General features: G+C 40.9%; 2 protein-coding genes across 3 annotated transcripts in view; both read right to left on the bottom strand.

The window, feature by feature from the left end:
• Positions 1-1,789, bottom strand: part of snrkb (SNF related kinase b) — a 42,189-nt gene extending 40,400 nt beyond the window's left edge. Inside the window, exon 1 of one of the 2 annotated variants that reach the window (XM_034177227.1) lies at positions 1,603-1,789. The gene's annotated coding sequence lies outside the window, so the exon portion shown is untranslated. The remainder of the gene's footprint in view (positions 1-1,602) is intronic. The other variant, XM_034177226.1, reaches the window with a different exon arrangement.
• Positions 1,790-12,751: 10,962 nt separating this feature from the next.
• herc5.1 (HECT and RLD domain containing E3 ubiquitin protein ligase 5.1) overlaps positions 12,752-25,726 on the bottom strand; it is a 39,441-nt gene continuing 26,466 nt past the window's right edge. The window contains exons 12-24 of the mRNA XM_034177225.1: positions 23,135-23,324; positions 22,661-22,809; positions 22,466-22,582; positions 19,134-19,243; positions 18,747-18,767; positions 16,264-16,372; positions 16,023-16,163; positions 15,735-15,907; positions 15,586-15,649; positions 14,373-14,443; positions 14,058-14,241; positions 13,879-13,981; positions 12,752-13,805 (exon numbers count right to left, since the gene is read on the bottom strand). Of these exons, the coding sequence (XP_034033116.1) occupies positions 13,585-13,805; positions 13,879-13,981; positions 14,058-14,241; positions 14,373-14,443; positions 15,586-15,649; positions 15,735-15,907; positions 16,023-16,163; positions 16,264-16,372; positions 18,747-18,767; positions 19,134-19,243; positions 22,466-22,582; positions 22,661-22,809; positions 23,135-23,324 (1,653 nt within the window). The 3' untranslated portion in view covers positions 12,752-13,584. The remainder of the gene's footprint in view (positions 13,806-13,878; positions 13,982-14,057; positions 14,242-14,372; positions 14,444-15,585; positions 15,650-15,734; positions 15,908-16,022; positions 16,164-16,263; positions 16,373-18,746; positions 18,768-19,133; positions 19,244-22,465; positions 22,583-22,660; positions 22,810-23,134; positions 23,325-25,726) is intronic.

The raw sequence follows: 25,726 nt of genomic DNA, 5'->3' as shown, positions 1-25,726 counted from the left end.
ATATAATTTGAGTGCTGGTGCCCTAATGGGACCAATGTCTTTGGTTTACAGTCATTTATGGAACAAGCAGGCACTCGTGAGCACAAAATACCAATTTTTATGTGCATTTTGTACCAAACATCAAGTCATCACGTTCCAGGCCAAATTCAAGATAAAATCCCTCATTTTCTAGAACATTATGCATCTGTTCAGCAAATTTCATCAACATGCCCTCACATCTTTTTGAGTTAAAAGTTGCTGTGCCAAACATTCTGCTGGATCTCACTGATTCACTTATGTGTCAGAACATAATCCATCCACTCGCCACATTCCAGTGAAATCTGTTTGTTACTTTTTGAATTATTCTGCTGGAAGACAAACACCAATGAAAACATGATCTTCTGGATGGAGGTAAAAAAAAAGGGACTTCTCTTGAATAATTCAGTCCTAAAAGGTGAGCAGAGCGTTCAGACTTTGAGGAAGACAATGAAGATAAGTTTTAGGTTTGAATGTGTGATCCTCAGCCAAATACATCAAATAAAAAAACACTTGATCGCTGACAATCTCTCAACACAACAAAGGTTTTAAAAGAAGGTAGTGGATATTTTGCCGGACACGGCAAACATGTACCTAGCGATATTTGACCGGATCTCCTCACTGATTGTTTAGTTCAAATGACGTCATCGTAGAAGGTATTACAACATGGCGGCGCCCTCAGCATTGAGTGTTGGTGCTAATTTTTCATCTTTAAATGCCGTTTTTGGTGCCATAAAGTTGTTTGAATCGGAAGAGAAAATCACCTACTGACGGAGGGATTCTCGGACTCTAAAAGCAGCTCAAAAACGTGGCATAGTACGAAATTATTTCCGCCATGTGGCGAAAATTAATTCCACTGTGCCCAAAATTATTTCCACCACCACACCCAAAATTATGTCCACTGATGCTTTTCACCATGCGGTCGAAATAATTTCGGGCATGGTGGAAATAATTTTTGCAATCTTGGTAATTTTCTGTGTTGGACGGGGATGATAAACAAAACCTGCAAATTCAAGACAGAATAAAAAAAAAAATACAGAAGTCCATATCGGCATGTGTGTTTGTCCTGTTTTTTCTCTGTCAGTGTCATGTCTGCAAAACTTTTGATCAGTCCACCCCTGAAAATAGTGAATGGTAAAATATGCCAGTTTTCAAGAATGAAAATCACCAATATCGAGCTACTATCATGAATGTGAAACAAGATTTTAAACTCCGATCGCCTTTAAGTTCCCACCCGACCGCGGCCGCTCTGTTCCGTCGTGAATAAATTTAGACGGCCGGCAAAACAGCGCAACCCGCCATTTTGCTGGTGCCACGTACGGCGAAATATCGTTGGGTTCAACTTTGCCAAGGGAACCGGCATGTTACAATAAACTCTACAATGACGTCATTCCACCCCAGCCCCCCTGTGGAAACGGTCTGGAGCCGCCCCTGTCTTCGGGCCGCTCTTCTTCCTCTTAAATCCAGCTGTTTGTCCTGAGTTGACGCGCGCTGCGCGCACACACACCCACGGACACGGCGGGATGCTGCGAACACCTCCTCCTCCTTCACCTCCTCCTCCTTCACCTCCTCCAGGTGCGAACTCACCATTAAAGTGATGACGTCCCGCGGCGGCGCGAGCCCCTCGGGTTCACGCGCTCCCCGGCGGTCAGTCCGAGCGTCCCCGTGTGTTTTTCCGCTGTTGCGTGTGCGCACACTATCCTGCCGAGCGGCCGCCTCGCTCGCTTCATCTCTCCGAGTGATGATGCCGGGAACGCGTGTGAGCGCGCGCTCGTTCACTCGCGCCGCAGCAGAGGCGCGCGCGCGCGCACCCGTCCCGCTTCCTCCTGACGTCAATGCATTCCAGCGCGCTCCCGCAAGTGTGCGCGAGCTTTGCCGCGCGCGCCAAGAAGACGCTGAGAAGTCTATTATGTCAGTTCTTTAAATAGACGGAGCCCGAACCGCCGTTTAGTGACGTTTAAAGTCAAAGTTGTTTCCGCTGTTTGACCTCTGACCTCCTGAAGCAGCGTGCACGTTCATTCCCATCTCTTCTTCAGGAATTTACAATGCAAATTCTTTTTTAACGAGCTCGTTCTGGGAATGTGTTTACGTCGTTTTACTGTAACGTTTTAATTCTTTGAATGAGTGCATGTTGACTTTTTGTTGAGGTTCTAGTCAGTGAGTTACATCTAAATAAGTCCGTTTGATGACGTCATCCCACTACCCCTTCCTTTCATCCAATCAATCAGCTCAATGCCCCCATCTAGTGGTTTCTGCAGTAACCTGATGTTGCTGACCAGGGAGCGCCAGTAAACATCAGTCAGTCTGACGGCCTGACCTTTGACCCAGTATGATTCCATAACTTCCCGTGTCCTGCCGTCAATTGGGAATGTTTTGATTTGAGACCCATGTGTCACTTTCAACATGTACCTCATTTCTTTTGAGTGAAACCCTGCTCACGCTGATCATCACTTGTGAGCATTAAGAGAACAAATTGTTTTCAGCTGGTGCACTAATATTTTGGAGTCCCTAGATGGCAGTAAGGATTGTTGCTGATTCCTGCATGTTTCAGATAAAACAGCTTTGTCCGCTGCTGTTAATAAGAATGTTGGAAGCCCATCTAGTAGCTACTAATATAAGCAACAGGTTTGGGTGTCCCACAGCAGCCAGTGCTCCAGGTTCTTGAAACTGAGCATTATCACCACCTGGTGGCCATTCACCATTAATGCAGGTACAATCGAGTTTGGCCAACTTTTACTGCTGCGGTGTCTGGTTGTGTTCTGCTTTTGCCAATATGAAATTTTAGAAGATGAAATGCTTGATTGCCCTTGAAATATATGTTCCTCCAAAAATCACACTGCACAGGTCAGAAGCTTCATGTGAGTAATGTCTAACCTCCAAACCCCCTGAGCAATCACACAGGTGACAGTGGTAAGGAAAAACTCCCTCTGATGATGTCGAGGAAGAAACTTCAAGCAGACCAGAGTCAGAGGGGTGACCCACTGCTTAGGCCATTCTAACAGTTATAAGGTTTTTACAAAGTTTTACAAAGCTGAAGAAACACAAAACAGAAAAGCCAGAACAGCATCAAAAACAAAGTGCATTACTGAGATGAGCATGCAGTCATTGGCACCACAGGGAGGGCATTGTGAGATAAGTCCAGCATCCTGGGGTGCAGGGCCAGCGTCCATCCATCGCCTCATCAATGTCAACCCAGCAAAAACGGTCTTCATGGAGGACTGCACTCCAAAAGCAGACTGCAGTGGCTCAGAGAGGTTACGCTCAGCAAGGTGGTCCACGAGCTGCTGCATCAGCTTCAGGCAGGGCATCCCGTGGTCAGTCCAGCGCCCTGTGGTACGCAACCGTCAACCTCACACGGTGTCTTCAGTGCTTTGGACAGAGAGAAAAAGAACAGAATCAGTCAGCTGGAAATAACTGCACCTAAGGTATGAGTTCACCAGCAGTAAATTGACAGGGAAGCAAAAAGAATTCTAAGGTGGTCGCCAGCAGCTAGAATTGAGCTTCACTAACAGAACCAGAATTTAGATGAAGTGAGCTTGAAACCTGTTCTGATGCAACTAAGATGAGTTAAAGGGATAGGAAGCATAGTTCCATACTATGCCAGTGTGCTAACCATACGAGAGAGAGAATAGATGCGTCTTAAGTCTGGACTTCAAAGTCTCTATGGAATGTGACCCTGGAATGATCTCCCTGAAGAGGCAGGGAGATCATTCCACAAAACAGGTACACGATAAGAGAGGGCTCTGTGGTCTGCAGACTTTTTATTCATCCCAGGGACACAAAGTAGTCCTATGCCCTAAGAACGCAAAGCCCAGGCCAGTACGTAGGGTTTAATTTGGTCAGCTAAGTAGGGAGGTGCCACTCTGTGAATAATTTTATAGGTTAGTAGCAGAACCTCAAAATCTGATCTCACAGTGACAGGAAGCCAGTGAAGAAACGCCAAATTGGGTGTAATGTGCTCAAACTTTCTGCTTCCTGTCAAAAGTCTGGCAGCAGCATTTTGAACCAATTGGAGAGCCCTAATGTTGGACTGTGGGAAACCAGAAAATAGAACATTGCAGTAGTCCACTCTAGAGGAAATCCTTCCCACTGTAGCCAAGTGCTTGCTCACAGGGGGTCGTTTTGACCGTTGGGGTTTTACATAATTATTGTATGGCCTTGCCTTACAATATAAAGCGCCTTGGGGCAACTGTTTGTTGTGATTTGGCGCTATATAAAAAAATTGATTGATTGATTGATTGATTGAATAAATGCATGGATCAGGGTCTCAGCATCAGCCATAGACAGGATGGGACGAATCTTCGCTATATTTCACAGGTGGAAGAAAGCAGTCCTCGTAATATCGCTAATGTGGAGGTCAAAGGACAACGTAGAATCAAAAATTACCCCAAGGTTCCTCACTTTGTCATTGTGATATATGACACACGAGCCTAGGCTAATCGTTAGCTGGCAAAACTGATGTTGATGTCTCACTGGAACACTGACCATCATTTCAGTCTTCCCAGAATTTAAAAGAAAGAATTTGCTGGACATAAGCAATTCTCTAAAGACTTGAGGTGGATGAGATTACCAGCACTTATCGGCATGTACAACTGAGTGTCATCATCTTAGCAATGAAAAGTAATCCCATTATGCCATTATGTATAAGTCCTAGGGGTGCTATAAAGGGAGAAAAGCAGGGATCCTAAGTAGGGATGGGTACTGATAAGGTTTTATCGATATCGATGCCATTATCGATTCTGCTTATCGATCCGATTCCTTATCGATTCCCTTATCGATACCTCGTGAATTTTGTACTAAAAGTAGGCTTTACAGGTTTTCTATGTGTTTCCTTGAGTCTTAAAGTAAATAAATATGAAATTAGTCACTGTATCCTTGATCTCTGGACATAAATAAAAATAAACAAAACTGTGTTTCGCGTTGAAGTTATTAATTCAGACTGAATTCTATTGTTCTATCTTGACTTGTCAGAGAGCCGCGCAACGTTTGGAGCTGTGTGAACAGAACGGAGGATGATTCTCGTTTCAATCTCGCAACAAGACAGGAGTCCCAGTTAGTAACTTTAATCTGTGCAAAAGTGAATCACAACTCATATTCAGGGAGGAAAGTGGTGAAAAATAAAAAAAAGCTGAAACCCAAAATTACCCCCCGACACCACCTGCACGAAAATGTTTGAATTCTAGAAGCTCTGAAATGCAATCTGGGAATAAACTGGAGTGAGTGCAGCATCCATTTAGTGAGGAAAAAAATACAACTTTCCTTATTCAAATTCATTCCAGTAGTATTCTGATCTTACTAGGATGCAGCAGTTTTCTAGTTTGTCTGATAGTTCTGGAGGAAATCACTGAAGAAATTATCAAACTGAAAATATGGTTTGACCGAAACAAACTGTCATTAAACTTAAATAAGACAGGGATGAAATGGAGGTGTGAGAGTCACTAGGTGTTCACAGGAAACACTTATTTCTGTATGTATGTATTTATTCATGTTACTTGATATTATATATTTTCTGTTGTGTTTCTATTCAGGTTCTTTTGTCTCTTTTTCTAAAATTGTATATAATAATCATTAGATTATTAATATATAAGCAAAAATAAATTTAAGGAATATTACAATTTGAAAACAAATGCACCTGAACGTGATGACGGCTGCAATTGCTAAATGCTAACTTTTAACATTGAAAATGCCATAGACATGCCAACGCGTTAGCATCGCTCCCGTTTTTAAGTTATAAAATACATCTATCAACTGTTTCAGAAGACCATAACAGGTCGGTTTAACATAGAAAAGGTAACTAATACTCACAGACGTATGCTCTTTAGGGTTTTAGCGGGGGACAATTAAGCGAAAGAAAGAAATAAACAAAGCAATCGACCGAAGCATTGCTTCAATCTGCGAACCACGCTTCGATTGGTTCAAGGTTCAAAGCAAAGCCGCGCTGCAGAAAAGTTAAGGACCCGCTGCAGGGTCTGTAATCAATGTAGAGAAATGATCATTTTCCTGACAAACACCCGCCAAAACAGCGGCCACTCTGAAGGACCGATAACAGAATCGTTAAGTACAAAGCTTATTGATGTCGGTGGATCGAATCATTTCTTAACGATACCCGAAAGGAACCGGTTCTCGATACCCATCCCTAGTCCTAAGACAGACCCTGTGGAACTGTCATGATCCGGCCCTTTTGGGCCAGCTCTTATGATTCTGGACCTTTTTCCTTTTATGTGCTCTGAGCCTTTTTGTGTATTTTATTTATGTCATGTGTTATAGTCATGCTTAGGTTATGTTTAGTCTTGTTTCATGCTCATGTCAGGTTACTGTGCTCAGTTTATGATTAGTTCTGTTTCATTTATTTTTTATGTTTCACTTTGTTGCCTCGTATATAGTTTTGCTGTTTTATTTATTGTTTGCCTTCACTCTTGGTCCTTTTTGTTGCTTTAGTCGTAGTTTAATTCTGCTCATCACGTTTACCATATTATGCTTTAGTCACAGGTTTTGGTTATTATTTTCAGTGTTGCTAATCTGATTTTGTTCCATTTATTATTTATTGCATTTTATGTTATCTTGTTTTATTCATTACATGATTTTGTAGTCAGTGGGTTTGTTTAGTCTCTGTTTGCATATAGGTTGTTTTGCCACGTGGTTATCTTTATTTCTTCCTTCAGTCATGATTTGTTTCCATCTTAGTTTTGTTCTTATTCTGATGATTCACTTTTCAGTTCACATGTTCATGCTTAGTTCGTTCCCGGTCATAGTTGTTTTGCATTCTGTCCTCGGTTTCTGATTTATCTTTGTTCTTAGTTTTTGCCCTTCTTATTTGAATGCCCCTGCAACAGCCCCTTGTGTCTTCGTCTCTCTGTGTGACTCTTTCTACTCTGTGTTTTCATCCACCCTTGCTCTTGCACCTGCTCATGTGTCTTTGTCTATTACATCACTCCACTCTGTGTTTCCCTTCCTTCACTGGCTTGCACTGTGCATAATCTTTGTCTTCCTCTGTCACGCCCCCTTCCAGAGACTTCCCCACACCTGCATCACATCACCTTGATTTGTTTGGTCCTTATTTAAACCCTCACAGTATCAATGCTCACTGCCAGATTGTTGATTTTGTGTCACTTTCCAGCCATGTTCTTGCCTGTATGTATTTTGACTCTGCCTCATTTTTTGACCTTGATTTTGTCTTGCCTCTGATAGCCCTTACACTGTGTTTTTTGACCTGTGCCTGTTTTTTGTACCACGTCTCAGCCTCTCGCCTTTTTGCTACCTTTGCCTCGCTACTGGACCACCTGTTTACCAAACCCCTGCCTGTTATTAAACCATTTCAACTTTATCAGTCATGTGAGCTTGCATTTGTGTCCATCCAGTTTATGCCACACCTGATAGGAACCCTGTATTTCATGTCACTGAGGTTAGAGGTAGTGTTATTGTACAAGACACAGTGAGAGCGACTGGTCAGGTATGATGTCAACCATGCAAGGGCATTCCCAGTAATCCCAAAATGATTCTCCAACCTATTAAGTAAAATCCAATGATCCACCATAACGAACACAGCGCTAAGATCAACAGTAGGCCAACTGTGGTGGTGTCCATATCCATTGTAAAAAGGAGATCATTCACCACTTTAGTGAGAGCTGTCTCTGTGGAATGACGTTCTAAAAGCAGACTGCAGTGGCTCAAAGAGATTATTCTCGGTAAGGTGGTCCACGAACTGCTCTGAAACCACTTTTTCAAGGGTTTTAGAACAAAATGATAGAGTTGATAATGGCCTATAATTTTTCAGTAGACGAGGGTCAAGGTTAGGTTTAAGTAATGGTTTAATGACTGCAGACTTGAAACCTTTAGGAACAGATTCTGAGGTTAGTGATACATTAATCATTTCCAACACAGTTGGCCCAGCAGTGGGCCACAGGTCTTTAAACAATTTTGTTGGCATAGGGTCGAAAAGACAAGTTGCACATTTAGCAGAAGTTACAAGTTTCGTCAACACACCCAGTCAAATAATATCAAATTCAGTAAATCTAGGTGATGTATCAGTGATGGCACCCACCTCAATAACAGGGTGTAGAAATCTTAGAAACATGGTGTCTAACCAGATCCTTACTCTGGATGGCATTACCCTGACCTCTAGTAATACTGTGAGAAATCTTGGAGTCATTTTTGATCAGGATATGTCATTCAATGCGCATATTAAACAAATATGTAGGACTGCTTTTTTGCATTTGTGCAAATCTCTAAAATTAGAAAGGTCTTGTCTCAGAGTGATGCTGAAAAACTAATTCATGCATTTTTTTCCTCTAGGCTGGACTATTGTAATTCATTATCAGGTTGTCCTGAAAGTTCCCTGAAAAGCCTTCAGTTAATTCAAAATGCTGCAGCTAGAGTACTAACAGGGACTAGAAGGAGAGAGCATATCTCACCCATATTGGTCTCTCTTCATTGGCTTCCTGTTAATTCTAGAATATAATTTAAAATTCTTCTTCTTACTTATAAGGTTTTGAATAATCAGGTCCCATCTTATCTTAGGGACCTCATAGTACCATATCACCCCAATAGAGCGCTTCGCTCTCAGACTGCAGGCTTACTTGTAGTTCCTAGGGTTTGTAAGAGTAGAATGGGAGGCAGAGCCTTCAGCTTTCAGGCTCCTCTCCTGTGGAACCAGCTCCCAATTCAGATCAGGGAGACAGACACCCTCTCTACTTTTAAGATTAGGCTTAAAACTTTCCTTTTTGCTAAAGCTTATAGTTAGGGCTGGATCAGGTGACCCTGAACCATCCCTTAGTTATGCTGCTATAGACTTAGACTGCTGGGGGGTTCCCATGATGCACTGAGTGTTTGTTTCTTTCTCTTTTTGCTCTGTATGCACCACTCTGTGTTATGTGCCGACGCGGGTTGAGGAGCGGACCTGCGTCTGACTGAACCCAGCGCTAAATAACCAGAAAGCGGTTCCAAAAACAAAACAGTTTATTTTCCCCCTTTTGTGCAATACTCAGTGTACAAACATAAAGCGCGTTTGTCTGGCGGAGTGAAGGACGGCGCGCTCTCCAGCGCCCAAAGGGATCGAAGCCCGGCGCTTCTGGACTCACATTCACCGCCAAACACCCCCCAGGTGGACACGACAAACCGACTCTGTGAAGGATAGAAAAGGTGAGGTAAGTCAGCAGCTACAACTAATATCCTTCAAAGGCACACACTATCAGCAACACATTCAGGTCTGAATTTAAGCTTTATGTAAATGAGCAGCTTCTCACAACAGGTGGAGGATCATCAGTCCTCACGCCACGGCAGTGAGAAGCAAGCTGCACAATTCTCATCAATGTTCAAATATACTGCGTAACAAAATACCAGATTACTATTAACACTTATTCAGACAATCAATCACCTCTGATGTGTGCTGACAGCATGTGTCCCTCACCCGTCCTCCTTCACAGGCACGATGTGTCAAACCCAGGCGCGGTACTCAGCGTCTCACAAACGAACGTCACAAGGTCGAGTTCCCGGCAATTCTGCTTGAATCATTCATGGCTTAAATGCAGAATGCCATCTCATTATCTGCTTCAGCTGAAAGTCTTTAAGTTTGCACGTGAGCATCATCCACAGGTGCTGCAAATCAAACTGATGAGGGTGAAGGATTCTTCTGCCAGTTTGCATACCACCTGGAAAGCAAAGAAAAGAAAACAACACAAAAACATCCAGCCAAACCCCCCAACACACAACACTCTGCATTTAATCATTAGTGATTGATCTCTGCTCCCCTCCACAGTATGTCTTTTTCCTGGTTCTCTCCCTCAGCCCCAACCAGTCCCAGCAGAAGACTGCCCCTCCCTGAGCCTGGTTCTGCTGGAGGTTTCTTCCTGTTAAAAGGGAGTTTTTCCTTCCCACTGTTGCCAAGTGCTTGCTCACAGGGGGTCGTTTTGACCGTTGGGGTTTTTCCGTAATTATTGTATGGCCTTGCCTTACAATATAAGGCGCCTTGGGGCAACTGTTTGTTGTGATTTGGCGCTATATAAATAAAATTGATTTGATTTGATTTGATTTAGTGGCAGGACTAAGGCATGTTGGGATATCATTAACCTAATGTCATGTATTTTCTTTTTGAAGTAATCTAAGAAATCTTGGGATGTAAAAGGAGAGTGACTTACAGGTGGTTCTCCTTGAATAAGTGTTGCCACTGGACAAGAACTTTTGAGTTATGCTTGTTTTTGTTAATCAAGTCAGAGTAGTAGGCTCGTTTTGTAGCCAACAGTGTGTGCTTGTCGCCCAGAATAGCATCACGCCATGCAAGAGGGAATACTTCTAATTTTGAACTACGGCATTTTTGATCTAGACCTCTAAACATATGCTTGAGGCCACGTAAATGATCACGGACCCAAGGCGAGTGTTTTGGGGGAGGTGTGGTTTTAATGCAGGTGGAGCAATCATGTTTGTTTTTTAAAGCTTGCAAAGAATTGTTAAATAGACTTTTCTTTCATTTTTATTAGGATCAGCTGAAGAACACACAAGCAAGTTAGTCTGAAGGTGTGTCCCTTTAATCCTGTTTAAATGGTGCAGTTTTATACTTGGATTCCTCCTGCTCATAAAAAAATCATACAAGAGAAAAACTTTTTTTTTTTTTAATGGTCCCACATTTAGCATCATTTAACAAACATCAGTTTGTGCAGCTCTCAATAACTCTCAACATCATTAGGAAAAAAGAAAATTAATCACAAAAAGATGTTATAGATCATATCAACATACTATTATTACACTGTTGTGTGATGTTGCAGTTAGTATGAACATACATCAACCATTCATTTAGGATTTTGTTGTTTTTCCTTTTTGGAATAGGAATATAAAGAGGTCAAGGCTGATTCCGGAATTGCCCTGGCAAGGTCAGCCAGAGGTCAAACTATACAAATAAATTAATCATAATAACATAAAATAAAACATTTTGAGTCATTGTTAAGAAGATATTTACAGATACCCTAAACCAGTGGTTTTCAAACTGTGAGACGCGCTCCCCCTGGGGGCACCAGAGTTATTTGGGGGGGGGGGCGCAAAAAAAAAACTGTAAACACTGTTAACCAACAAAAGTAGAAGGAAAAAGAAAACATTGTTAGCTAACATGCCAGGTGCAAAATGGATACATTTTTAGTGCTTAAATCTACCAGTGAGAAGACAGTTTGGGGCAAAAAAAAAAAAAAAAAAAAAAAGAAAGCAGAGGACGATCTTTGTTTGCTTCTCTCCACAGTGCATCAACGCATCAGCCGCCTGTGCGCTGCTCACACTAAACAAGAGGTGAGACTAGAGCTGAAACAACTAATCAAGTTAATTGATTAAAATCGATTATTAAAATAGTTGTCAACTAATTTAGTCATCAGTTAGTTGCTAAATAACTTTGTTTTACCGCAAATGTTTTGTTTCTTCCACATAATCAACCGAGCTTTGCTTTGAATCTTGAACCAATGAAGGAGTGCTTCGAGCTGCTGCTTCGTTGGTTTCATTTGTTTTATTTCGCTTTATCTTAATTTTTCTCCACTAAAACCCTAAAGAGCATATGTCTGTGAGGAATATTTACCTTTTTTATGTTAAACTGACCTGTTATGGTCTTCTGAAACAGTTGATAGATGTATTTTATGCTAATGCCGATGCTAATGTAATTTTGTTGATTCTGCTTTTCTGTTTTTATTTTCTTTTAAATGAATTAAATAAATGATTATACATACATACATACAATGTGTTAGCATGTCTATGGCATTTTTGATGTTAAAGTTAGCATTAAGCTGCTGGCATTTCAGCATGTTTGTGCATTTGTTTTCTGTATAATACTTAATGGCTCAGCGTTTGTTGTCGTAAAAGAGTCAAATGTATTACAAATTATAATATTTTTTAATTTATTTTATTTATATATTAACAATAATAATAGTAATAATGCTACAATACAATTTTAGAGAAAGAGACATGAGTCACATGTGTCATTGTGAAATGACCACATAGTTTACAAGTTATACAGAGAATGTTGCACATATAATGAGTCAGGCTACAGTTTTTGATTTAGGTTTTATGGTTAACTGGTTATGCTAATTGCTCATTTGCAGCAACAAAAATACCTCTTTTTTCACCATATATTTTATAACATTTATATTTTTTGATGTTGTTTTATGGCAACTCAGCACTTTGATAAAGCAATGCCATTTGAAATAATTATTTTTGTTTTTTATTATAAACTATTAATATATATTTCAACAGCCAAGGGACATTTGAAGATTTGTTGATTTTCAAGTATTTTAAGTTTTCAAATAATGTTCTGTTGTTAAATAAAGTGATGGAAGGAGAGAAAAACTGTTTCCCTGGCACATTTAAAAAAAATTCCCCGCTAATCCAATTAATCGATTAATCGTGTCTAAACCCCATCAGATTCATCGATGATCCAAATAATCGTTTGTTGCAGCCCTAGGTGAGACTAAATATGTATAAAAGTTATAACCTTATTTATGTTAAAATGTGTTAGTTATGGCAAAGACCTTTAAAAACACACAGAGATGTTTAAGTGTTAAAAAAATGTTTAAAATATGACAAAAGGTAAAAATAGAAAGTTCTTTAAAAATGTTTAAAATGTTTAGTTCCTTAAAACATAAATATATTTAAAATGTGTTTAACATGTGTAAAAGAATAAAAGAAACACACAAAAATGTTGAAATTGTGTGTATGTGTGTCAGTGGGGGTGCAGCTATTCATTTGTTCTCGGGGGGGCTCACTCTCTCACACTTTGAAAACCCCGGCCCTAAACATTACAAAAAAAGTGTTATGATTAACACCCCAGCAGAAGAATTCTGAATCATCTGAAGATGACAGCGCAAACGTAAAAATGATATGTATTTAAAAATTATGTTATAGCTTCTTCAGCGTTTGGGTGTTCATTCCCCTACTTCCTCCAAGGGCCTTTGGCTGATCTCCATCAAATGTGGCATGTGAATGAAGGTTGTTCTTCATTGATGAATTGCACGAATCGCCATCCATGAATCAACCCTTGAATTCCACTTCAATGGGTTGTTTTGGCAAAGATCAAGGCCATTAGAGACAAAGGTCAAAATGAAACTTTTTTATTTCTCCAATCCAATGTCAACCAAATTTGGCGTCCACAGATACATGTGTTCTAGAAATGTCTAGATGAGATCAAATTTAACCATCTGTTGGGCAGACTGGGCCAAACTTTAAATTTTCACTCCGATTTGCCCTAAATCTGGAGGTACATTCCGGAATTGCCCAGCAATGGCAAATATGGCAAAGGACAACAAACATTAGGGTCAAGGTCATGAGGCCAATGAAGGCTGACCTGCATTGGCCTCATGAAGCAATTTTGGTGAAGGTCAAGGAATTAGAATTTTTTTCAACCTGATTTGGACAAAATGTGTTACACACTGAATTCCAGAATTGCCCCTCCAAGGTCAGCCAGAGGTCAGTCATTTGGGTGAAGGTCATCTGTGTCAAATGTCAGACTGGTGTAGCTGTTAATGTCTTTATGTCCACGGGTACTACTACGTAGTACTTATAAATCAAAGTATTTGCCTGCAGCTGCACCGGTTTGACCTGCCACCATCAGTTGAACCCACTTTCGGACATCAGGGCCTCCGTCAGTCTGTCACGCATGATCTCCTTGTTTGAGTACAAGGGCAGATCCAGAATGGAGTAACAAGTCAGTGACTCAGGGAAGTGCTGATCATTGGAGCAACCAAAGACTGCCTGATCTCGATCTCGAACCTCCATCTTGACCTGCTCCATCCCGAAAATGGGAACCTTCTTAAAGCCAGTCACAAAATCTGAAAGAGATCAGTGGGGGATTAAAACCTGGTAACATTTTAAAACATTGCTATCAGAAGTTGATGTACTCACGAAGAAAATCTTTCCTCTGATCTTCAGTCAGTTCTTCAAAAACCTCCCAAAACATCTGTATGGTGGGGTGGCCATCATAATACCTACCACTGTAGACCGTACTCTAATTGGAAACATTATCGCAGTTCGTGAAGATGTTTTTAAATCAGATATAAAGAAGCCGTTGTGACGACATGTACCTGCTTCAGCTTTGTCCACTCGTAGACGTCTTTTCCAACCAGCACTCCCTTCAGCTCCTCCGGCCGGAACAAGTTCACCAAATCCTGATCACAGACCTGGAAGAACCCACGTCTGAACTCCTGAAAGAGACTCTCCACTGAGCTGCTGAAGACGTAATTCACATACGCATCCACAAACTCCTCCCTGTTGGGCAGATTGGACAGTACAAGTGGGAGAGATGTTCATCTGGATTAGAGCTGAAACAATTACCCGGGAGGAAATTATAGATATTTTTTTTAAAAATGAGAAATGAGCTCTAACTACCACATTCTTACTTGTTTTGACTTGTCACTGGCTTTTCAGGGTTTTGGGGATCAAGGTCCACTTCTGTGTCATCCCAAGGAATCTGATATAGGGAGTAAAAATGCAGGGAATGTCCCATTATAAATCAGTTAATTAACATGAAAATCATTTGTCTGATGTGCAAGATTAATTTGTCTTAAAAAACCTGATTCCACAGTAAATTATGTGCACATAGTCCAGACTTTCTTCCTTCCAATGTAGTAAAATCTTTACTCTTTAGCTCCATTTTGTGGAGTCGTATGGAGTTAAATTTGTCTTATTAATACTTGCAAATGCACAGAGGGAGACCTCAGGGTCTTGTTCACAAGTGAGGGGACAATGGGGTGTGAGATTGTCCGGAGAATCGGCGCAGCAGGGGCGTTGTTGAATTTGCTCTACTGTACTGTTGTGACAAAAAGGGAGCTGAGTGAAAAGGCGAAGCTCTTGATCTACTGGTCAGTCTTCATTCCTAATCTCACCTATGGTCATGAGGGTTGGGTCATGACTGAAAGAACTAGATCGCGGATACAAGCAGCTGAAATGGGCTTCCTTAGGAGTGTGGCTGGCGTCTCCCTTAGAGATAAGGTTAGAATTTACAAATATCCCTTGATTTGTACATGTGCTTTGCGATCCACTAACAGAAATTTCTGATTTGTAACTTGTGTGTTGGTTTTTACAAATAAATGTGTATTTGTAAATATATTGTTTGTTTGTTTTCATTTGTAAAAAAAAGGCATTTGCAAAACTGAAAATTCTGTATGTAAAGTGTGATTCAGCATTTGTGGATCACCGATTACACACATTCATCACTTTGCTCAGTTACGCAATACTGAGACATTAATGTGACAAATTTAACTCCATAGATTCACCGCCTTTATCCAGTTAGTCTGTAAATGTTTGCGAACATTGTAAACTAATGCAAGTCAGTCATACAGTGATGAAGCAGTACATACATTCATCTTAGTGAAATCATGAAAATTCATAGCCTTCGCTACAAATGGATTAGATTTTTAAAAGAATGTGTATTTTATTATCCTGAATTGACAGTTTGTGGTGTATCAAAATTAACTAAATTCTAATCACTTTATCCTCATTATATGTCCTCATTACATTTATACATTTTTTTACAGTCTTTAATTCAAATTAAACTTGAAGTTTTATGACACGTCCCACCAGCATTGTGCCTCATTTCGCCAAGAAACTCACCACAAAATTCATGTAGAGATTCTCCAAGTCATCGTCCTCATAGTCCACGATGTACTGCAGACTCCTGAAAGCAGGACGGAAAACCTCAGCGTCACACTGTCCAACGACCAGATATTTGAAAGTTTGAATTCAACGGTGTTTGTGCGTACTTTCCAATATCTGGTCTGAATTCGATCATGTCCTCTAGTGAAGGTTCCACGTTGACCAGCTTCTTGAAGAGAGCCATGGGGAACCGCAAGTCTATGATACACTTGTTGTACAAGGCCAATCCACACACCAGCCCAAACAGGAAGTAGTTCTTTCTGTCCTCCTCTGTTGCCTCCTATTGATGATATTATATTGCTTGTCAATGATCTGGATATTTCATGTTCTTCATGACTGATTGATATGATCATCAGTGAGGTTTTGATTATTTGCATGAAGATTTAAATTCTTACTCTGCTGGGGAACCAAACCAATGTTCTGGAGTCGTTGAACATAAACATCTCAGATTTTTCTTTTATCATGTTCAGAAAGAAGTGGTGAAAAAAGTCTTTTTTGTAGACCTGTGTGATATGTGGGCTTTCATCAAAAAGCACCTGAGCAACAGAAAAGCACAAATAAAGAATTTTCTGTTACCTTATGACAACTGTTTGACCAGCAACAACTTGATCACAAGGAAAAACACTCTGGATTTACTAGGAGGTTGTTCTTGAGGACAGTCAGGTTTGCAGCAGCCAGTTGTTTGAAGGCGTCTTTCAGAAGTGATGCACGCCCCAGCTTCAGTTTAAAGAAATCCATATTGAGTGTGTAACCCAGATGTGCAGCCATCAGCAAGGTTCTCCATCCATGTGCCCAACACCACATCATCTGGTTCTTAGGATTCACCTGGTGGCCCATCTGTGACACCAATTCACCAACAGGTTCATTTAGAGGCCAGTGCAAATGTTTGTACAAAGACCTCTGAAATTCTGTGTTTCAATTCATTTGAGACAATTCATCTGAGATTATAAAGTCATAAATTTGTGAAAAAGCAAACCACTTAGTGAACAACTGCGTGAAAAAATAGCCCAACATTTTAAGAACAATGTTTCACAACATTCAATTGCAAGGAATTTAGGGATTCCATCATCTACAGTCCATAATATAATCAGAAGATTCAGAGAATCTGGAGAACTTTCTACATGTAAGCGGCAAGGCCGAAACCAACATTGAATGCCGGTGACCTTCGATCCCTCAGGCGGCACAGCATTAAAAACCGACATCATTGTGTAAAGGATCTTACTGCGTGGGCTCAGGAACACTTCAGAAAACCATCGTCAGCTAACACAGTTCATCGCTACATCTACAAGTGCAAGTTAAAACTCTACCATGCAAAGTGAAAGCCATACATCAACAACATCCAGAAACGCCTCCACCTTCTCTGGGCCCGAGCTCATTTGAAATGGACAGACGCAAAGTGGAAAAGTGTGCTGTGGTCTGATGAGTCTACATTTCAAATTGTTTTTGGAAATCATGGACTTCGTGTCCTCCAGACAAAAGAGGAAAAAGACCATGCAGATTGTTACCAGCGCTAAGTTCAAAAGGTCGCATCTGTGATGGTATGGGGGTGTGTTAGTGCCCATGGCATGGACAACTTACACATCTGTGATGGCACCATCAATGCTGAAAGGTACATCCAGGTTTTGGAGCAACACATGCTGCCATCCAAGCAACGTCTTTTTCAGGGACGTCCCTGCTTATTTCAGCAAGACAATGCCAAGCCACATTCTGCACGTGTTACAACAGCGTGGCTTCGTAGTAAAAGAGTGCGGGTACTAGACTGACCTGCCTGCAGTCCAGACCTGTCGCACATTGAAAATGTGTGGCGCATTATGAAGCGCAAAATACGACAACAGAGACCCCGGACTGTTGAACAACTGAAGTCGTACATCAAGCAAGAATGGGAAAGAATTCCACCTACAAAGCATCAACAATTAGTGTCCTCAGTTCCCAAACACTTATTGAGTGTTGTTAGAAGGAAAGGTGATGTAACACAGTGGTAAACATACCACTGTCCCAGCTTTTTGGAAATGTGTTGCAGGCATCCATTTCAAAATGAGCAAATATTTGCACAAAAACAATAAAGTTTATCAGTTTGAATATTAAATATCTTGTCTTTGTGGTGTATTCAATTGAATATAGGTTGAAGAGGATTTGCAAATGATTGTATTCTGTTTTTATTTACATTTTACACAACATCCCAACTTCAATGGAATTGGGGTTGTATAAAAGTTAAGATGATGGGTTGCAAAGTAATCAGCCCCTTTGATATAATACCTGTAAATAATCAGTTTTATTGCCAGTTTTCTTCAGACAAGACAGGGGATGGATACATGAACATTTCCAAGTCACTGAATATGTCACTATATGACACTATGGTAAATCTGTGTGGAGTCAGCGGTTCTCAAAAACTGAGTGACTGTGCAAGGAGAAGAGTGAGGAAAGCCACCAAGACACCCAGACAACCCAGAAGAAGTTATAGGCTTCTGTGGCTGTGACTGGAGAAATTGTGCACAGTGCATGTTTTGGATTTTTTTATCCCCAATTATACAGCTTCATGATGAAGAGGTATAGAGGAAGATTTTATTAAAAACAAGACCTGAAAGTTCAGCTACAATTTGCCAGAAGGTATATCTGAGAAGCAAGTCTAGATTTGATGTTTTGGTGAAAGAAAGGCCTGTATTTAAATTCTATATCCTATAAATCCTGTATTTTGGCCTGTGACCTCCAACACTCACTAGATTGGTTCACAGCTGAGTGTGAAGCGGCTGGGATGAGGCTCAGCACCTCTAAATCTGAGGCCATGGTTCTCAGCAGGAAACCAATGGACTGCCTACTCTGGGTAGGGAATGAGGTCTTACCCCAAGTGACGGGGTTAAAGTACCTCAGGGTCTTGTTCACAAGTGAGGGGACAATGGGGTGTGAGATTGGCTAGAGAATCGGTGCAGCAGGGGCGGTGTTGCATTCGCTTTATTGTACTGTTGTGACGAAAAGGGAGCTGAGCTAAAAGGCAAAGCTCTCCATATACTGGTCAGTCTTTGTTCCTACTCTCACCTATGGGCTTGAGGGTTGGCTTCCTCGGGATGGTGGCTGGTGTCTCCCTTAGAGATAAGGTGAGAAGCTCAGTCATCCGTGAGGATCTTGGAATAGAGCCGCTGCTCCTTCACGTTGAAAGAAGCCAGCTGAGGTGGTTCGGGCATCTGGTAAGGATGCCTCCTGGGTGCCTCCCTAGGAAGGTGTTCCAGGCACATCCAGCTGGGAGGAGACCCCAGGGAAGACCCAGGACTAGGTGGAGAAATTATATCTTCACAGGATCCCCCAGTCAGAGGTGGTACATGTGGCCTGGGAAAGGGAAGTCTGAGGTCCCCTGCTGGAGCTGTTACTCCTGCGACCCTATCCTGGATAAGCGGTTGAAGATGAGTGATGAGTGAGTGTTCGTAACATGCAATAAATAAATAAAATATAATAAAATCTTATTGCTATGCATTTAGTTTGTCAAATTGAAACTAAAATGGAATCAAAAAAGCTGAATACTTGCCATTGTGTACAAAGTGTTGATGTCAAAAACCTGTTTCTTTGTTTGCAGGTCCATTACAAATGGGAAGCTGCCGAGGATAAGCGGCTTGTCCTTTATAGCCTTAAAAAAAACAAAGTACATTACTGTATGATCTCACATTTTTACAAAACATAATAAAAGTCAGTTGTACAGCAATAAAACTGTTTAAGTTACAGTAGCGGTAATTTAAATTCAAACATGTGATGTATGTTGATTGGTTGGAAAAAAGTCATCCAAGTTGGCACCTTATATAGGCCAGAATTAATCTTTTGTGTGGATACAATGAATTATTTTACCAAAATAAAATGAAAACCATGCTCCTGCCACAAGCAATTGCTGAGGTTGAAACAACAAAAGAGTCGTGTAATGTTCGATGGTACTTGAACGCAGCGGCCGGTGTTCTGTCGGGAGCTGCAGCATTCTGTCCATTAACTCTGAAGGGCTTTCTGTCCTCCAGCCTGTGCAGAAAGAAGAGCCTGCTGGGCCTTTCAGTCTGACAGTTCAAAGGTTTTGAGGAGGAGATCAGCCTCGTTGCCATGGAGCCGAGGGCCGTCACGACGTAATAATATTTTGTGTCGTCTGCGGTGATCTCTCAGAGTGAAGTGCGCCTCAGTTTGTGCAAACCAGGTGGCAGTTTACAGAAGCGTGACTTTGAGCATCAACAGCAACAGACATTCGAGTGTGAACAGCTTTGATCGGTGATCAGAAACACCAGGGTTTTGAAAAAAAAGGCAAAAAAGGTCGGTCTCTCTCTCTCTCTCTCTCTCTCTCTCTCTCTCTCTCTCTCTCTCTCTCTCTCTCTCTCTCTCTCTCTCTCTCGCTCTCAGTGCTGAAACAAGAGATGGACAGTTTTTAAGTTTGCTTGAGTTTAAATGGCAATATTTTCTCTTTTTTGGGGGAGAGACACAGAAGGACTCTGAACTTTGCGATCTGATGTTCCCAGCCCTGACAAAGAAGCGGTGCATCCTGCTGTACATCTGGAAACCTGAGTGCCGTTTGCTTTACCGTTTTGAGAATGGAGTGCATTTCTACAACGCAAAAAACCCCCCCAAAAAACAAAAAAACACAGGCAGGAGTGTGGCAACGGCTACCAACAACAGAACACATACATTAAAAGCAAACATACGCACCTGCAAGCAAATCTACGAACACAAGGACACGCGAAAAACGCTGAGTACGTGCGCATTTCGGGTGTACAAACAGCGATTAGAGTTTTGGTATTTGAGAGATTTGAGAAATATTTGGCATGTTTGGAGTGTGTTATTTTGGTGATTTAGCATGTGTGGTTAGTGTGGTGGTTTTTTTTTTTTTGTTTGTTTGTAAAAATGAGGCATCTTATGAATGTTGAGCAAACACTTCAGTTTTTTTTTTGTTTTGTTTTTAATTTGAGCTAGACAGAGCGCACTGCGTGTTGTCAGTCTGAACCAGACACTGAGGATTCTGATGATGATGGAGATGATCCCTCTTTTGTTCTGGACAAGGAACCAGAGCAGGTGGATTCACTGACATGCGCACAGTGAGTCGGATCACAAGCTTCTGTTTGCAGCTTCTCCAGGACTCAGGCGCTACAGAGCTCTGTCCTGGCGCTCAGTCCTGGAACACAGAGCAGGATGCAGACACACACTGATCCAGCAGTGGCTCCAGGCACATTTTTTTTAAAAGCGTGGCGATCAACGTAAGCTTCAGTTTTGTTTTGTTCCTCTTTTGTCTCTTTCGCGCTCTTGATTCGTACTCTATTCAGTGATGGGAAAAGTCAAAAGGTTATTTGTCCACCTTTTCTTGACGATTTGTGATTTTTTTTTTTTTTTTTTTACTTTTTCCTTTCATTCAGAAATCGTCGTATACGTGTGACCGGGCCATAACACGGATGGCATTTTGTAAAAGTTAGCAAGAAATAAACACTTAAATTTTTTTTTTTTACGTTTTTGTTTCCAGCTTATACAATATATCTGATGTGATTTACAAGACCTATTACAGAGATGCTAGCAAGATAATTATCAATTCAGAAATGTCACTGTGACACATTTTACTGAAACAAATCAATCGAACTTTGGTTCAGTCGACGGAGAATGGACCCCAGGGAAGACCCAGGACTAGATAGAACGGAGGAAAAACTCACAGTGACACAATGTTCTTTCTTTGATGCTTGTGTCATATAAGTGATTATAATGATTAATAAAAACATGATTTTATCTGGCTGCTAATGAAACGTCAGGATGCTAATCATGGATGGGTCGTGCCGATGATAAAACCATGACGCCCTCCAAAATCATGTTGTCAGTTAACACTGTATCATGTCCCCAAATATTTATAAGATTTTTTTTTCCCTTCCTGCATAAATGGACACAGTATCAGGAGCAAGAGGAACTTCATTAGCGTTTGTATTTCCTCCAAGACCCAAAGTGTCATCTCACATAAATAAAGAAATCAGAGCATTTCAAACGTTTCCAACTCCACCCGCTTCATGTGTCTCAAAATGTCAGATAACCTTCACATTTTTATCACAATCAAATGCTTCAAAATGTTCTATTTTGCACTTTAAAAGGTTTTAGATTTCCACAATCATTTCCATTTCGTGAAGTCAAAAATGAATTATTTTTCTACTATGTCAAGCCCTCTGTTAACCTGGTTCGAATCCCACTGATTAAATTATCCCCATTACTTATTACTTCTGCAATGTCATTAAAGACCTTTTTTAAAAATGACATTTTGGATGCTAGAAATCATCAACTTTTGTGGCAGAATCACAAAAAGGGCAGAAGACGGAGAATTTCAAGAAATCCTTCATGCAAAATGGGGACTTTTTGGCCTTTTATTTAAACACTAAGTGTTGGCTTTGGTGTCCACCAGATCAACATCTGAGAAAGGACTGGAACAGTTAATTTCAAGATATATGCAACTTCAACTACTCCTGCTCCTATTTTCTATCACGCACAATGATGATGATGATGGTAAGATAATTCTCTGTAACAATGTCAGACATGTCCAGCAGGTGGCAGATAGGCATATGGAATATTACATAACAAAAACACCCTTTCACTCACTTACTCATTCACTCACTCATCTTCAACCGCTTACTCCAATTAAGAATCATGGGTGCATCACAGTTCCCCAAATTTTAATCAATTTGTCCTTTTTTAATGTGTGAGTTCTCATATTGGGAACCTGGGAGGGATGGACCCATTCATCAACTTATTCTTCTATTCCATGAAGTTCTTTTTGTCTCAGCTTTATAGTTGTCTGTCTATTCACTCACTCATAGTACTCTCAAACCAAGACAATCCTATTCTTATTTTTTGTTACCTTGTTGTGTGTCATTAAACGCCAGTAGCGCACTTCATCTTCAACAAAGTCGCCACTGAGCTTCAAACAAAAAGAACTTTCTGGTATTCTCCGAGGACCAGGAATCCTGCTGTTGGCCTTTTAAAACAAGTAGAGAATATATTATATTTAGCGCTGTTTGAATTTGACTGTGAAAAACAATCTTTATTGACTTACGTGGTGCATATTTTGCAGGAGCAGAAGCAGGTTGTTCGTCCTTGAGTTGCGCGGCACAGGATGATTGGACAGGTTCACCGAAAGGACTCGTTTCCACACGGTGACATGTTTAACCATCGTGTACGAGGTCAGTGACGCCCACCAGTCCCCTGCACGGCACAGCATGTCTGTTTTAGGTTGCTATGACTAACCTGTTTGTGAACCTGTTTCTTTAAATGAAAAGGAGCTGCTGATGGCCACGCCCTCTGTGTGGGTGTGGTTATACAGTAAATACACACAGACTGACACTAACCCACTGCAGCTGCTGCTTTTCTGGAGCATCGATGAAGCCGCCTTCATCATCTGAAGCTGCACATTGTTTACTTTGATATCTATATTTTGGATTTAACTGTCAGACCCCCCCCCCCCCCCCCCCCAAAAAAAAACAACTATAATCACAGTAATCCAGTTCCATCCCCCTTCAGATGACAATACCTATGACGTGGAGACATTCGGCAGGCAGTTTTACAATGGCGGCGGCGACGGCCTCGGCGAGCTTCGTGCACGGTCTGTGTTTTTGGATCATGTACAGAAGCTCGTTGAGAAGCAGGAAGATCCTTAAACCCTCCACCCCCACCGGATTATTGTTGAGGGAAGGAAGCAAGCGTGTGATGGCGGCTTCAACCTGTCAGTGGGAAAAAAAGAAATGTTAAAATAGTCACTCACTGGAGTTACTGTGTGTACAAATATGTAGAAATACTATTACTTCAGCTGATTAAATCTCCTTCCTGTCCTCTAGAATCACTGACAGTGTTTCAATACAGCCAAATGTGAGATTTAATGGTTAAATTATGGGATTTGATAAGTATTCATTGAATTATTCGCCAATAAAAAACATATAAACATATTCGTACTTGTATTAAATTTCTGAGGATAATATAAAAAAAAACACTTCCTTTGCAAAATACGGCGATTAAAGAGAAACAGGTGTAAAAGTGATTAAGAAAAATAATATCACAAAATATACTTTCTTCTTCTTCTTCTTTGTCTTTCGGCTGTTCCCGTTAGGGGTCGCCACAGCAGATCAATCGTTTCCATCTCACCCTGTCCTCTGTATCTTCCTCTGTCACACCAACCACCTGCATGTCCTCTCTCAGCACATCCATGAACCTCCTCTTTGGTCTCCCTCTTCTCCTTCTGCCTGGTGGCTCCATCCTCAGCATCCTTCTCCCTATATACCCTGGGTCCCTCCTCTGCACATGTCCAAACCATCTCAATCTCGCCTCTCTGACTTTGTCTCCAAACCGTCCCACCTGAGCTGTCCCTCTGATATGTTCATTCCTAATCTTGTCCATTCTTGTCACTCCCAAAGAGAATCTCAACATCTTCAGTTCTGCCACCTCCAGCTCTGCCTCCTGTCTTTTTGTTAGTGCCACTGTCTCTAAACCATACAACATAGCTGGTCTCACTACTGTTTTGTAAATTTTCCCCTTCACTCTTGCTGATATTCTTCGGTCACAAATCACTCCTGCCACCTTTCTCCTCCCACTCCACCCTGCCTGCACTCTCTTCTTCACCTCTCTACCACACTCTCCATTACTTTGAACAGTTGACCCCAAATATTTAAACTCATCTACTTTCACCACTTCTACTCCTTGTAACTGCACTATTCCACTGGGCTCCCTCTCATTCACACACATGTACTCAGTCTTGCTTCTACTGACTTTCGTTCCCCTTCTCTCCAAAGCATATCTCAACCTCTCCAGACTAGACTCAACTTGCTCTCTACTCTCACTACAGATCACAATGTCATCTGCAAACATCATAGTCCATGGGGACTCCTGTCTGATCTCATCCGTCAACCTGTCCATCACCACTGCAAACAAGAAAGGACTCAGAGCTGATCCTTGGTGTAATCCCACCTCCACCTTGAATGAGTCTGTCATTCCGACTGCACATCTCACCGCTGTCACACTATTCTTGTACATGTCCTGCACTACCCTAACATACTTCTCTGCCACTCCAGACGTCTTCATACAATACCACAGCTCTTCTCTTGGCACCCTATCATAAGCTTTTTCTAAGTCCACAAACACAAAATGTAACTCTTTCTGTCCTTCTCTGTACTTTTCCAACAGTATTCTCAGAGCAAACATTGCATCTGTAGTGCTCTTTCTTGGCATGAAACCATATTGCTGCTCACAGATCTTCACCTGTTTTCTAAGCCTAGCTTCTACTACTCTTTCCCATAACTTCATGCTGTGGCTGATCAGCTTTATGCCTCTGTAGTTACTGCAGCTCTGCACATCACCCTTGTTCTTGAAAATAGGAACCAATATCACAAAATATACAATGTAATGTTAATACCATCAGGCTGCAAAAACAGGAAAAAACCATCACTATGAATACGGCTTTCAATTATAGTGGATAAAATTAAAAGTATAAACCATCTACATCTAGGATATAGTTAGGTATATACCAAAATAGATTAAAAGTTATCCTTAAACACTAATCATTATTATTATAGAATTAAGACAAGAGAAATTCAGCTTAAATAGAAAAACAATTTAACTAAAATACATAATAATTCTCTTCTATTGGAGGCTCAATCAAATCATTCAATTACTGACAGCAATGGTACTTATTTTTAAAAATAAATAAAAAAAACAGCTCATAATGAATAAAACTGTCATTTGCTTAAACTTTACTTTTAAACCCCAGTGCAGCTATTTGTTAAATTAATTTTTTTCATGCATGTATTTTATTGGACAGTATAAGTATATATACCCCCTCCCAAAAAAAAAAACCAGAACAATGGAAAAATAAAAAAAAAACAAAGAAAACAATCAAACACACACACACACACACACACACACACACACACACACACACACACACACACACACACACACACACACACACACACAGAGGACTTATCAGTATTGAAAAAACAACAACAAACAAAAAAGAACCAGTGGCGACTGCGACTGCGCAAACAGTAAAGCACGACCAAGACAGAGATCATCCCAGTTTTCACTCCATGACATTATGTTGAAATTTCCCCAGTTAAAAGTAGAGTTGGGTATC

Source organism: Thalassophryne amazonica, chromosome 8 (assembly GCF_902500255.1).
Source record: "Thalassophryne amazonica chromosome 8, fThaAma1.1, whole genome shotgun sequence".
In the NCBI taxonomy this organism is placed as follows: Eukaryota; Metazoa; Chordata; class Actinopteri; order Batrachoidiformes; family Batrachoididae; genus Thalassophryne; species Thalassophryne amazonica.
Note: the sequence above shows the minus strand (reverse complement) of the source record. Positions and strands in the feature narration are given on the sequence as shown.